Source organism: Bos indicus, chromosome 2 (assembly GCF_029378745.1).
Source record: "Bos indicus isolate NIAB-ARS_2022 breed Sahiwal x Tharparkar chromosome 2, NIAB-ARS_B.indTharparkar_mat_pri_1.0, whole genome shotgun sequence".
Taxonomy (NCBI): Eukaryota; Metazoa; Chordata; class Mammalia; order Artiodactyla; family Bovidae; genus Bos; species Bos indicus.
Window position 1 is genome coordinate 92,739,972 of NC_091761.1, and position 13,442 is coordinate 92,753,413.

General features: G+C 42.5%; 1 protein-coding gene and 1 non-coding gene across 3 annotated transcripts in view; one reads left to right on the plus strand and one right to left on the minus strand.

The window, feature by feature from the left end:
- Positions 1 to 4,563: 4,563 nt before the first annotated feature.
- On the minus strand, positions 4,564 to 4,636 carry TRNAS-GGA (transfer RNA serine (anticodon GGA)). Its single transcript has one exon. It is a non-coding gene; the product is annotated as a tRNA-Ser (tRNA).
- A 6,246-nt stretch (positions 4,637 to 10,882) lies between these two features.
- Positions 10,883 to 13,442, plus strand: part of PARD3B (par-3 family cell polarity regulator beta) — a 1,151,736-nt gene continuing 1,149,176 nt past the window's right edge. For both annotated transcript variants that reach the window (XM_019975590.2, XM_070800250.1), the window contains exon 1: positions 10,883 to 11,139. In XM_019975590.2, the coding sequence (XP_019831149.2) occupies positions 11,020 to 11,139 (120 nt within the window). In that variant the 5' untranslated portion in view covers positions 10,883 to 11,019. The remainder of the gene's footprint in view (positions 11,140 to 13,442) is intronic.

The following is a 13,442-nucleotide window of genomic DNA, read 5'->3' on the forward strand; positions in this document are numbered from 1 at the left end:
AACAAGTTTCATTAGTTTTGCTAATCACCTATTACTTTACCCCTGGTATACTTACCAACTTACAATCACTTTACCAGGTATAGCTCTTACTATCAGGTTATGTCATGGGCCATCATTTAGTCTATGGATGGTTGTCCTTGAATTAGGGGCCACTCTTGGTGTAATCAGTAGCTATACTAGTTCTTCAAAGAACTTATATGGGAGATACAATAAGGGAACTGAAAGATGGAGAAGCTCTATATAGTCAGCAAAAACAAGACCAGGAGCTGACTGTGGCTTTATCATGAACTCCTTATTGCCAAATTCAGACTTAAATTGAAGAAAGTGGGGAAAACCACTAGACCATTCAGGTATGACCTAAATCAAATCCCTTATGATTATATAGTGGAAGTGGGAAATAGATTTAAGGGCCCAGATCTGACAGACAGAGTGCCTGATGAACTATGGACGGAGGTTCATGACATTGTACAGGAGACAGGGATCAAGATCATCCAAAGAAAAAGAAATGCAAAAAAGCAAAATGGCTGTCTGAGGAGGTCTTACAAATAGCTGAGAAAAGAAGAGAAGTGAAAAGCAAAGGAGAAAAGTAAAGTTATACCCATTTGAATGCAGAGTTCCAAAGAATAGCATGGAGAGATAAGAAAGCCTTCCTCAGAGATCAATGCAAAGAAATAGAGGCAAGCAATAGAATGGGAAAGACTAGAGATCTCTTCAATAAAATTAGAGATACCAAGGGAACATTTCATGCAAAGATGGGCTCAATAAAGGACAGAAATGGTATGGACCTAACAGAAGCAGAAGATTTTAAGAAGAGGTGGCAAGAATACACAGAAGAACTATACAAAAAAGATCTTCATGACCCAGATAATCATGATGGTGTGATCACTCACCTAGAGCCAGACATCCTGGAATGTGAAATTAAGTGGGCCTTAAGAAGCATCACTACGAACAAAGCTAGTGGAGATGATGGAATCCAGTTGAGCTATTTCAAATCCTGAAAGATGATGCTGTGAAAGTGCTGCTGCCAGCAAGTTTGGAAAACACAGCAGTGGCCACAGGACTGGAAAAGGTCAGTTTTCATTCCAATCCCAAAGAAAGGCAATGCCAAAGGATGCTCAAACTACCGCACAATTGCACTCATCTCACATGCTAGTAAAGTAATGCTCAAAATTCTCCAAGCCAGACTTCAGCAATATGTGAACTGTGAACTTTTAGACGTTCAGGCTGGTTTTAGAAAAGGCAGAGGAACCAGAGATCAAATTGCCAACCTCTGCTGGATCATGGGAAAAGCAAGAGAGTTCCAGAAAAACATCTATTTCTGCTTTATTGACTATGCCAAAGCCTTTGACTGCGTGGATCACAATAAACTGTGGAAAATTCTGAAAGAGATGGGAATACCAGACCACCTGACCTGCCTCTTGAGAAACCTATATGCAGGTCAGGAAGCAACAGTTAGAACTGGACATGGAACAACAGACTGGTTCCAAACAGGAAAAGGAGTAGGTGAAGCCTATATATTGTCACCCTGCTTATTTAACTTATATGCAGAGTACAACATGAGAAATGCTGGGGTGGAAGAAGCACAAGCTGGAATCAAGATTGCCGGGAGAAATATCAATAACCTCAGATATGCAGGTGACACCACCCTTATGGCGAAAGTGAAGAGGAACTAAAAAGCCTCTTGATGAAAGTGAAAGAGGAGAGTAAAAAAGTTGGCTTAAAGTTCAACATTCAGAAAAGTAAGATCATGGCATCTGGTCCCATCACTTCATGGCAAATAGATGGGGAAACAGTGGAAAAAGTTTCAATGGAAACAGGCTGACTTTATTTTGGGGGGCTCCAAAATCACTGCAGATGGTGATTGCAGCCATGAAATTAAAAGACGATTACTCTGTGGAAGGACAGTTATGACCAACCTAGACAGCATATTCAAAAGCAGAGACATTACTTTGTCAACAAAGGTCCGTCTAGTCAAAGCTTCGATTTTTCCAGTAGCCATGTATGGATGTGAGAGTTGGACTATAAAGAAAGCTGAGCACCGAAAAATTGATGCTTTTGGACTGTGGTGTTGGAGAAGACTTTTGAAAGCCCCTTGGACTGCAAGGAGATCCAACCAGTCCATCCTAAAGGATCAGTCCTGGGTGTTCATTGAAGGACTGATGTTGGAGCTGAAACTCCAATACTTTGGCCACTTGATGTGAAGAGCTGACTCATTTGAAAAGACCCTGAAGCTGGGAAAGATTGAGGGAAGGAGGAGAAGGGGACAACAGAGGTGAGATGGTTGGATGGCATCACCGACTCAATGGACATGGGTTTGGGTGAACTCTGGGAGTTAGTGATGGACAGGGAGGCCCGGTGTGCTGAGGTTTATGGGGTCGCAAAGAATCAGACATGACTGAGCAAATGAACTGAACTGAACTGAACAGCTAGAAAAAGCTCATTAAGTTTGGTAAAGATCATGACCAGCATATGCTGCTCATCATTTATACCACCATTTGGGGGTATCAAGTGCCAAAATTTTATTATGCACTTGGCAAATTGATGGAGCTTCCTAGGTGCTGGTAGTGGTAAAGATCCCTCATGCCAATGTAGGAGACAGAAGAGACGTGGTTCTATCCCTGGGTTGCAAAGATCCCTTGGAGAAGGAAATGGTAACCCACTCCAGTATTCTTGCCTGGAGAATTTCATGGATAGAGGAGTCTGGTGGTTACAGTCAATGGAGTCATAAGGAGTCAGACACGACTGACTACAACTGACACTTAACTTTACTTGGCAAATTGATAGCTCTTTTCATTTGCTGTAAAATTTATTCCTTTTGTGTCTTGTGAGGTACATTGAAGTCCATGTATAACTTATTTGTATTCTTTATTATATTTATATTCCAGTTATATAAAAAGGAGTTTGAAGATAATTGCAAAAAGTTGTAACTAATGGGTCCTAACAAGAGTACTAACATGTCCTAACAAGAGTGCACATTCTTAAAGGAAAAAAAAATTAAATCAAGTTTTCCTGATAGTATTACAATAAAAATCACTTATTATTCATGTAAACACATGGTAAAGTATTAATGGATTTCTCAAATAATTTTATACAAAGGAATCACAAGTTTAAACCCAAATAGTCTTCAAAGCTTCCATCACGAATCCATGGATTAGTGTTTAAAAAAAGCATGTAAAATAAATGAAATATTATCAGATAGCATTGTATAGTCAGACATCTTCAGTATTCAATATTAACAGGATTTTTGGATTTGCTGCTTATAGTCCTGTGTAATCAAAACTAAACTATTAATTTGAGTCTGATGACTGAGCAAGAGTAGTAATTTTTTTATTTCTTAGATGATGGAAATTAATAGTTACTCAGCAATCAAGGGAAAGCCTATACATTTCACTGTTAAAATGTAGAAGCACTTTCTCTTGAAAAAATCATGATTTTAACCTAGTTTGGGAAAAATGCTGTTTCATAAATACGCCAAATTGAATTGAAATTATTATTAGCATGTTTCTTAAATCTAAAATATTTGTGAGACTTAAAACCTCTATTTATGAATTACTATAGAATCCTTCCAGGAAAGGCCTTCTGGGCCAGTCATTATGTTTGCTCCCAAATATTTCCCCACCCTTCTTGCTAAAATGCTTCCAGCTTGTTCAGCAAGTGGGAGACACTAGTGGAAGCATGAAAGACAGGAGAAAGCGATCCTGGGATATGGGTATTTCTCTGTCTTTCTCCCAATCTGTCTCTATCTCTGTCTTCTGACCATGTTTTCATGATGCAACTCCTTATAGTTCCAGGTTTCCCAGGGACGGTCCCTTTCTCAGAGCTCCCAGCTTCTTCCAGGTACTCCCTGCTAAGGTTTTAGCTCCTGCCAGGCTGCCCAACTTCTGGATTCCGCTAAGACTAGTACCTCCTCTCTGCATCCAGCCAGTCCAAGAGAAAGAAGCTGCTTCCTGCTGTGGGGAATCTCTAAGTTGCCTTGCATTTCCTGTTTGGTTTTTCAGCCCTTCCATCAACAGTGCAATTAACTTGTATTTAATTCCCTCTGTTTGAGATAAGGTCTGTTTTTAGTTTGCCTGACTAGACTCTGAGTCATGTGGCACCCTCTGCTTCCCATACACGGAAGAGCAGTAGGGCCAAACATTAGCAATCATATAGTCCGTTACTTTGGATAAGCACATGTACAGGTAGGGATATTCCACACTGTGTGCATATATGATGTTTCACTTCAATATAGTTTTATGCTATTTACTCCAGCATGCTTCTTTTGGATTCTCCCCAACTTTTAGTTACGTACTACGGTAATTCTTTATACAGGAAGATGTCAGAATAACAATCAAATGCTATTTTATGAACATTACACCTTTGCTCAAGCACTAAGAAGATATTTCTTTGGTGAAACAGATCCAGACTCCCTAGTCTATATGTCATAGAAAGTGAAAGTGAAGTCGCTCAGTCGTGTCCAGCTCTTTGCGACCCCATGGATTGTAGCCTACCAGGCTCCTCCCTCCATGGGATTCTCCAGGCAAGAGTACTGGAGTGGGTTGCCGTTTCCTTCTCCAGGGGATCTTCCCTGACCCAGGGATTGAACCCAGGTCTCCTGCATTCCAGGCAGATGCTTTAACCTCTGAGCCACCAGGGATGTATCTCATAGTTCTCCCTCAATTATTTCCCTCAATCATTTCCTTCTTCCATATCTTTATAACCTTATATTCTATGTTGTGCTCTGATGAAGCCTATCCGTTCCAGTCCAACTATCTTGCCTTCCATTTTTAACATTCAATTTCCTGTTCTCCACCATTATGTCTTCACTAGGGCAGCAGCACCCTTTCTTATCACATCTTTGACATTGATAATAGTTTATATACATAGTAAAATAGTAACTTATAATTAGTAATGCATCATCATACACAATGTAACTTCTCTGTATCCCTCTCTTCAATATTGGCATTCTCCAGGGTTCTAGTCTAGTCCTCTTGTTTTTTCCTTTTAAACTCCTTTTTTCCCTTTCAGGATAATCTCTATTCTGATGTATTCACCTCCAAAACTATGGTCCCTAAATCTGAATATCTAGTCCCTAGATGGGCTTCCCTTGTGGCTCAGATGGTAAAGAATCCGCCTGCAATGCAAGAGACCTGGGTTCAATCCTTGGGTTGGGAAGATCCCCTGGAGGAGGGCATGGCAACCCACTCCAGTATTCTTATCTGGAGAATCCCCATGACCTTCTTGCTGTCCAAGGGACTATCAAGAGTCTTCTTCAACACCACAGTTCAAAAGCATCAGTTCTTCAGGGCTCAGCTTTTTTCACAGTCCAACTCTCACATCCATACATGGCTACTGGAAAAACCAAAGCTTTGTCTAGATGGGCCTCTGTCAGCAAAGTAATGTCTCTGCTTTTTAATATGCTGTCTAGGTTGGTCATAGCTTTTCTTCCAAGGAGCAAGTGTCTTTTAATTTCATGGCTGCAATCACCATCTGCAGTGATTTTGGAGCCCCCCCAAAATAAAGTCAGCCACTGTTTCCACTGTTTCCCCATCTATTTGCCATGAAGTGAAGGGACTGGATGCCATGATCTTCGTTTTCTGAATGTTGAGCTTTAAGCCAACTTTTTCACTCTCTTCTTTCACTTTCATCAAGAGTCTCTTCACTTTCTCTTTGCTTTCGGCCATAAGGGTGGTGTCATTTGCATATCTGAGGTTATTGATGTTTCTCCCGGCAATCTTGATGCTCTAAGTAGCATCTCTTCCTAGGGGTCAGCATTCATGGACCTTAATATACTTCAGGGTTGCCCCTGGTGCCTTAGTGGTAAGGAATTGCCTGCATTGCAGGAGACATGTGTTCATTTCCTGAGTAGGGAAGGTCCGCTGGAGAAGAGAATGGCAACCTACTCCAGTATTCTTGCCTGGGAAATCCCACACACAGAGGAGCCTGGTGGGCTGCAGTCCATGGGGCTGCAAAGTTGGACACAACTTAGTGACTAAACAACAATACGCTTCAGAGAAGGAGATCACATAATGAGGGAAAACATCTAACTCGTGATCAACCCTAAATGAAACAGAACTGGAACAATTTTCTGACTTTGTGTTGGTTTGTTTATTTTGTTTTTATAAAGAGGCACTCATTTCATGATTCAGGTCTTTTCCAAGAAAACGTAAATCAAAGTAGGATATTAATATTCATAGAGTTGAATTCACTACAAGGAGGGGTGGTCTAGGTAAAACACTGTGGAAACTTACAAGTCTAGCTTACGGAAGAGGCATAAATAAGAATCTCTCAAAAGTGGATAGCCCACAATACTCTCTTTAGGGTGTAAAATATTTATGTTATAAGGAGACCTATAGAAACAGTCAACAGATGAATGCCATAAGGCATTTAGAGATAAACATCTCTTAAGAAAAACTTATTCTTGCCAAGTTAAAGAAAATAAACCAAACCCTTTGATTTTAAACATTGAAGGAAAGAATGAAAAATCATACCCATTTTTCTCTTATGCTATCACTCTGGTACCTGCCTTAATAAGGAAGCTAAGAACATAATCTATTATATTAATTGCTCCAAGGATCTTCAGAAAAAGCTTATCTCCCATTCAATTAGTTTCTGGCAATAAATATTGCTTGTTATACATAATTTCTTGAAAGATAAAAATATTTTATTTTTAATAGTGCAAAACATCAGAATGGATGACTGATCAACTATATATTAAAAATTATCATTCTTCCTTCAATATATACCCAACGGTACCTGACATTTTAGTTATACTTTCCATAACACAGAGCAGTTTAGTAATATCAGTCAGTATTATTGTTCTCTGCATAACACGTTTTCACAGGCTACTCCAAGGCTTGCTATGCTGTTGGATAACAAATGGGAAAATATCACACCACAGGCAATATTTACCTATCCAACAGGCAAAACAAGAAAATGGAGCCCAGACCTAGAATCCTCTAGTGTTACTTAATCAAGGCAAATTATCTATTGTCTTCTGCCCAGAAGGTCCCACGGGGCATGAAATATTGATTTAGGAATTTGCTGGGCCTGAGTTTCTGTGTGTTGCAACTATGTTCTCTTCTATCACTTCTTAATATATGATAAATCACTTCTACGTATGGTATGACAAAGTTGAATAACAAATTAAATATGGCTATCTAATAAACTTGAAATGTAAACACTAAAATGTTTTTATAATACTAGTTTGGATCATTAACATTTGCTCCATACTGTGCAGGATTGTACAATGCCTTGTTCACATCTGTGCTCACCTCCACTGCACCTTCATTTCACACCTCACAACTTCTGCTGCACTCACAAGACCTGATTCCACTCTTTCTAAAAGTGGGATTTGGAGAACTTGGGTGTTCTTTGTGATTCATCTGGAGTTTCTCAAATCCCTAAGGACAGTGGATCTGGGCTCTAGATATTGAGGAAGGGCTAAAGCTGAAACTTTGTGATGGGAAGAAGAGTAGGAGCTATTCACTGAGCAGAAGAGGAGGAATCTGGAGCAAGTGTGAAGAAGAATTAAAGAAAAAAAAAAAAAGCACCATGAAGCATAAAGAATGGTAACATGCAAGACTATTACATCAGTTAAAAACCTTTGCTCTGTACTATCCTAAGTGTCCATATAATATGCAATATTAAAACTGTCACACATGAAAGTCCTGTATTAGTATTTATTTGTTCACTCTGCTCATTTGGAGTTTCCCATATAAGATCAGCACAGTCGTGGCTATGAAGACTCTGGATTCAGATACCCTAGGTTCTAAACTGGTCTCCAGTACTTTCTAAGAATGTGATCTTCACCTTTCTTGGCCTCAGTTTCCTTATCTCTAAAAGGAAGATAAAAAAATATCTCCCTTCTAAGGTTATTGCAAAGAGAAATAAAATGTAGATATATAACATATGATGTATACATATACATGTATGCATATATCTGTACATATGTAATATCGATCATCTATCTACACCTAGAACAGTGCCTGCAATGTTTTTAAATCAATAATGTTCAGTAGAATTATCACATTCATTGTTGTTTTGTAATTTCTATTTAACTTCGCATCTGTAGATCTTGTTGCCTCTACTATCTATGAGAACTTTGAGGGTGGGAAACAATCTTACGTTTTGTTATGGCTAAATTTTTATTTTTGTCTCATCTATTGTGGTTCACCATTCTCCTGTTCTTCTTCCGTATGATTTAGCGGCAGGTGAATCAGGCCTGGTTGATCAATGCTGCATTCATCTTGCCAGAGGGAAGGTACGTGACTTAAGCTTGGATATGTAAGTCCTCAGCAGCAAAAGGCTAGTGATGTCTGGGATGGCTGCCTATCAGACTGTATAAACTTGAAACATGGGGTCTGGCCATCTTTGCCTCCTGAGGGACAGACTGTCCGAGAATGGCGACAGTGCAGAGGAACACAGAGCCAGCAGATGGAGAGAGATGACCATGAGGACACTGAGTTTCTGGATTTGGTCTTGCCTCAAAGGAATGCTCTTTGGTTTTTCTGATTTTATAAGGAAATAGATCCTCTCTTTAGTTTATTTAAATTAGTTTATATTGGATTTGCAACCAAATTAATACTAATATACATCTTCTTGTGTGTAATTCTTTTTAAACTTTTTACTTTGTATTGGGGTATAGTCAATTAATAATGTTGTGATAGTTTCAGGTGAACAGCGAAGGGACTCAGCCATATATATACATCTTCTTAAAATCAACTTCTTAGTCCTCATGATCCTCTTTGATCATGACATTCAAATATACGCCATTGATGTTATATAAGGCCCTGTACACAGAAGACCATGCATGCACACACACACACACATATTGCATGTATGAATGAATTAAAAAATTTAAAACTGCAACCATGAAATTAAAAGACGCTTGCTTCTTGGAAGAAAATCTATGACAAACCTAGATAGTACATTAAAAAGCAGAGACATCACTTTGCCCACAAAAATCTGTACAGTCAAAGCTATGGTTTCTCCAGTAGTCATGTATGGATGTGAGAGTTGGACCATAAAGAAGGCTGAGCAGTGAAGAACTGATGCTTTCAAATTGTGCTGGGGAAGACTCTTGAGAGTCCCTTGGACAGCAAGGAGATCAAACCAGTGAATCCTAAAGGAAATCAAACCTGAATATTCATTGGAAGGACTGATGCTGAAGATGAACCTTCAACACTTTGGTCACCCGATGCCAAGAGCCAATTCATTGGAAATGACCTTGATGCTGGGAAAGGTTGAGGGTAGGAGGAGAAGGTGATGACAGAGGATGAGATTGTTGGATGACATCATTGACTCAATGGACACGCATTTGAGTAAATGCCGAGAGACAGTGAAGAACAAGGAAGCCTGGCATGCTTCAGTCCATGGGATCAGAGTCAGTCAAGACTTGATGACTGAACGGTAACAAAAAGAAACTACACCACAACTTTAGAAAAGATTTTCATGCTTAATAAAACTGATAGCACTGCCTTAACGCCACCTGGTAGGCAGTAGAACAAATCTCTTTTTTAGAAAAATACATGATGTAGTCCTGACGAACTTGTTGGATGAGCTGGATTGTGAAGAAAAGTGTGGGGGAGACGAGGGATTGAGTGTTGGAAGAATGGAGTTCCTCTTAGCATAACTAACTCCATGGTCATCTCATTTCCTTAATCTTCCTGGGTACCATTCTTTATGATAAATTGGGAAGAATAATACTTTCCTTAAAGGGTAATTGTTGGCGTTCAAAGGAGCTCATTTATGTTTGAGCTAAAAATGGTACAGATGTTATCTGCCGATTTACCCCACCCCAGAGATGCCAATTTCAATTGGCAATGGATACACATCTACCAAATCATGAGCTTAAAAGTGTTGAAATTTATTTTTCTGTAGCCAAAAGTTCGACCGGAAGCGCATTTCAGAAGGATAAATGTGAACACCCATCATCATATCTGGGTCAGGGATGTGGCCTTTTGAGGGAATATTGAGTGTTCTGCCTAAAAGGAAGATTCCACTACTACGTTTTCTCCAAGAATCCCTTCACTTTTTTTCCATCAAAGAGCTTTAGAAGGCAGATGTGATGCTGTGCTCAAGACTAAATTCTTAACAGGTCCTTTGGCCACCGCTGCAGCTCAATATCTGCGAACCTCCACGCCTAGAGGTGTTTTCGGTGGGCGGGGCGAGAAGCACCTGCTCCCGGGCTCTCCTCGAATCTGGCTCCAATCCCTTGGTTTTAAGGGTGTAGCTCTGCAGTCTTTCAGCTATTCCCTGGAGTGTGCTTTATGAGATCCGGTTTCAATCCCCTGGTGGGGAGCTCTGAGGTCCCGTTACAATTCCCTAGAGATCCGTGCGTGTGCGGGAGGGACAGAGCCAGGGAGAGACCGAGGGAGGGGGAGCAGTCTCCGGTCTCCGGTTACCGCCCCGCACGGCCCCCGCCCCGCGCCGCCGACTGCACGGCGGGCCCGGGGAGCGCCGCGGCCCCTTTAAGAGCCGGGCCCAGGCCGGCCCGGGGGCCGCGGGAGCCCAGAGCGCGGCGCGCGGCGGAGGAGTTGGGATCCGGCGCAAAAGTTTCCTCCCAACTCTGGCCCCGCGCGCCGCCGCCGCCGCCGCCCACTCCAGCCCGGGGCTTGGGGCCGGCCCCGCCGCCGCCAGGGCCAGGGCCAGGGCCAGGGCCAGGGCCAGGGCGAGGGCCAGGGCCAGGCCGGCAGTTTCGCTTTGGCGGGCGGGGAGCAGCCGCCTGGGCCGGGCCCGAGCCGGAGCCGGAGCCGGAGCCGGAGCAGGAGGAGCAGCCCGGCCCCCCGGCTTCCCCGGCCCCCCGCCACCTGGGAGGTAGCCCTCCCCGCTGCCTCCTGCTCTCAGATCGATTCCCGCCCGCCGGCGGCCGCCTGCCCCGGGCAGAGGGGCGCTGCTGCGAGCCCCTGATCCGGAAGGGGGGCCGGGGAGAGGCGCCCCGGGGTCTCCGCCGGCGCCCGGTGTCCCCTGAGAGTGGGGCCGCGCCCGCCGGCCCAGACACCTGTTCGGCCGGGCCCGGCGTGGTCGCCGGGGGCCAGGATGAAAGTGACCGTGTGTTTCGGCAGGACCGGAATCGTGGTGCCCTGCAAGGAGGGCCAGCTGCGCGTCCGAGAGCTCACACAGCAGGCTCTGCAGCGGTACCTGAAGACCCGCGAGAAGGTGGGCGCGGCGCTGGGGGCGCGCGGGCGGGGCGGAGGAGGGGGCGCGGCTGCGGGCTGGCTACCCGGGAGCGCTCCGCCGCCACCGCACCTGCCAGGTGCCCCGAGGACAGGGTGGCGACGCTCGGGGGACGCGGAGCACCTCGGCGACCTGATTTGTCACGACCTGTGGCCGCAACTTTTGTATGTTGCTAATATGAGGGATCTGGGCGTTTGTGGGCCTTGCTTGTTTCAGGGTGGTGGTTGGAACCGCGGCACCCGAATCACTTGTGGGCTCGTTAGAACGGCAACATCTGGTGCCCGGGTCCAAGCCCACGGCCTCAAAATCTGCTTTTCAACAAGCTCCCAGGTGATTGCAATGGCCAGTGAAGTTGGACAAGCACTGCTGTAGAAGTTGTTGGAGCGAACAGACCTCAGGGGAGCACTCGAAGGTGTTGCTCACCTCAGATGTGATTTTTGACCAGCCAAGGCCCGCCCTACTTCTAATCCTTGGGTTAGAAAGTTGATTGGTGCTAAGTAACAGATACTCGGAAGTTACAACTAGTGAGGCCCTTGGAATTTCAGCCTCTGGAGCTGGCCTCTCTCAATGACTCCAGCAGGAGGTCAGGTGGAAGGATGCTGTGTGCTGATACCAACCAGTCTACACTTGGCTATTTTTACTTTAACACCTCACTTTCTATCAGCATCTACTAAGTGTGTGGGCAGGGTCAGGTCCGGGGTGACTGTCGAAATGATGACAAAGACTGTTCCCAGCTCTGTCCCTGAAGCCAGGAACAAGTGAAATCTAAGTAAGGTTCCAGAAGTGTTTGTAAGTGTGTAAAGTGAAAGTGAAGTCGCTCAGTCGTGTCCGACTCTTTGCGATCCCATGGACTGTAGTCTACCAGGCTTTTCTGTCCATGTGATTTTCCAGGCAAGAGTACTGGAGTGGGTTGCCATTTCCTTCTCCAGGGGATCTTCCTGACCCAGGGATCGAACCCAGGTCTCCTGCATTGCAGGCAGACGCTTTACCCTCTGAGCCAGTGTGTAAGGCATACTTAAATATTCAGAAGCCGTAGCTAGACTCTAGAACTCATATTGAGTGTTTGGGTAACATGCTGGGCCTGTTTCTTCTTTAAAGAAAAAAGTTTCAATGAAAACTTAAATGAAGTCCTCCAGGGGCATCTTTTTTTTTTTTTTTTGAATCCTCCAAAAGGATATCTTGTTTGCCCCCAATCTTCTCAAATAGGACAAATCATAAACTTTTAATTTAGAGGCCAGTGGTTCTCTTAATGTTTGTCCTCATGCTGTGAGAACTGTAGAAATAGTACGTTGGCCAATTTCATGATGGAAAGATGTAGTTTATTTTAATGTCATCTTGGTTATCCAAGGCATGAAAGCAATTGTGTTTTCTAAATATATATAGCTGAGGCATTTAAGAAAATCTCTGCATCTCTGTGCCTCCACTTGGAATTATTATACAGGAAAAAATTCCACTCTGGATAAATGCATGTGCATATTTCCTTGAACAGTCAAGAGCTAAAGATGAGCATAGAGAATGGTCTGTTAATATATTAAATATAATCTCTAAAGCTGGACTTTTTACTAATGGAATTGAGGCAGAGAGAGAAAGTAATCAAAGTAGCCTATATAACTATATAAGTATCTGCCTAATGCTTTTTCCTTTGTTACCATAGTGCCTGCTGTTTATATTGTGTAATTCAGTTAAAAATGAAAAGTAACCCAAGTAACCAGTTGTCCTTAAAATCCTATTTCCCTAACTTCTGAAAGTAGTCTAAGGTTAAACCTAACCATGCCAATCTAGACAAATTATTAAAGCAAATTTCACGGGGAGGTTGTTTTATTGAGATGATAAACTTATTTTTATTATTTTAAACATTGTGAAAAATAATTTAATTCTAAAACCTTGAATATTTAGAAATTCAATACATGGAACTGTCCAGGTAATAGAAGTAAGCTATAAGCTTATAAATAGCACACAGGGAATTTAACTATAGGATATTTAATGCATTATAATTTGATCTTAAGAGGTGTTAAAAAACTATCAATATTCTGTACTGAAAGCATAATTTATAATATCACAGATCCCATAATGTAATTGTATTGATCAGTTTACCATTATTACCAGACATTACATTTTTCTGTGTTTACATTTATATATTAGTGAATGTGACATTTAAAGGTCACTTGCAACTAATAAATTCTCCCTCCCTTCTTTGGCTTTTAAAATCTCAATTTAATAACTGGAGAGTGATATTTTTCTCCTCCCAAAATACTCCTCTCTCATAGTTTCGTTTTAAATAGCAT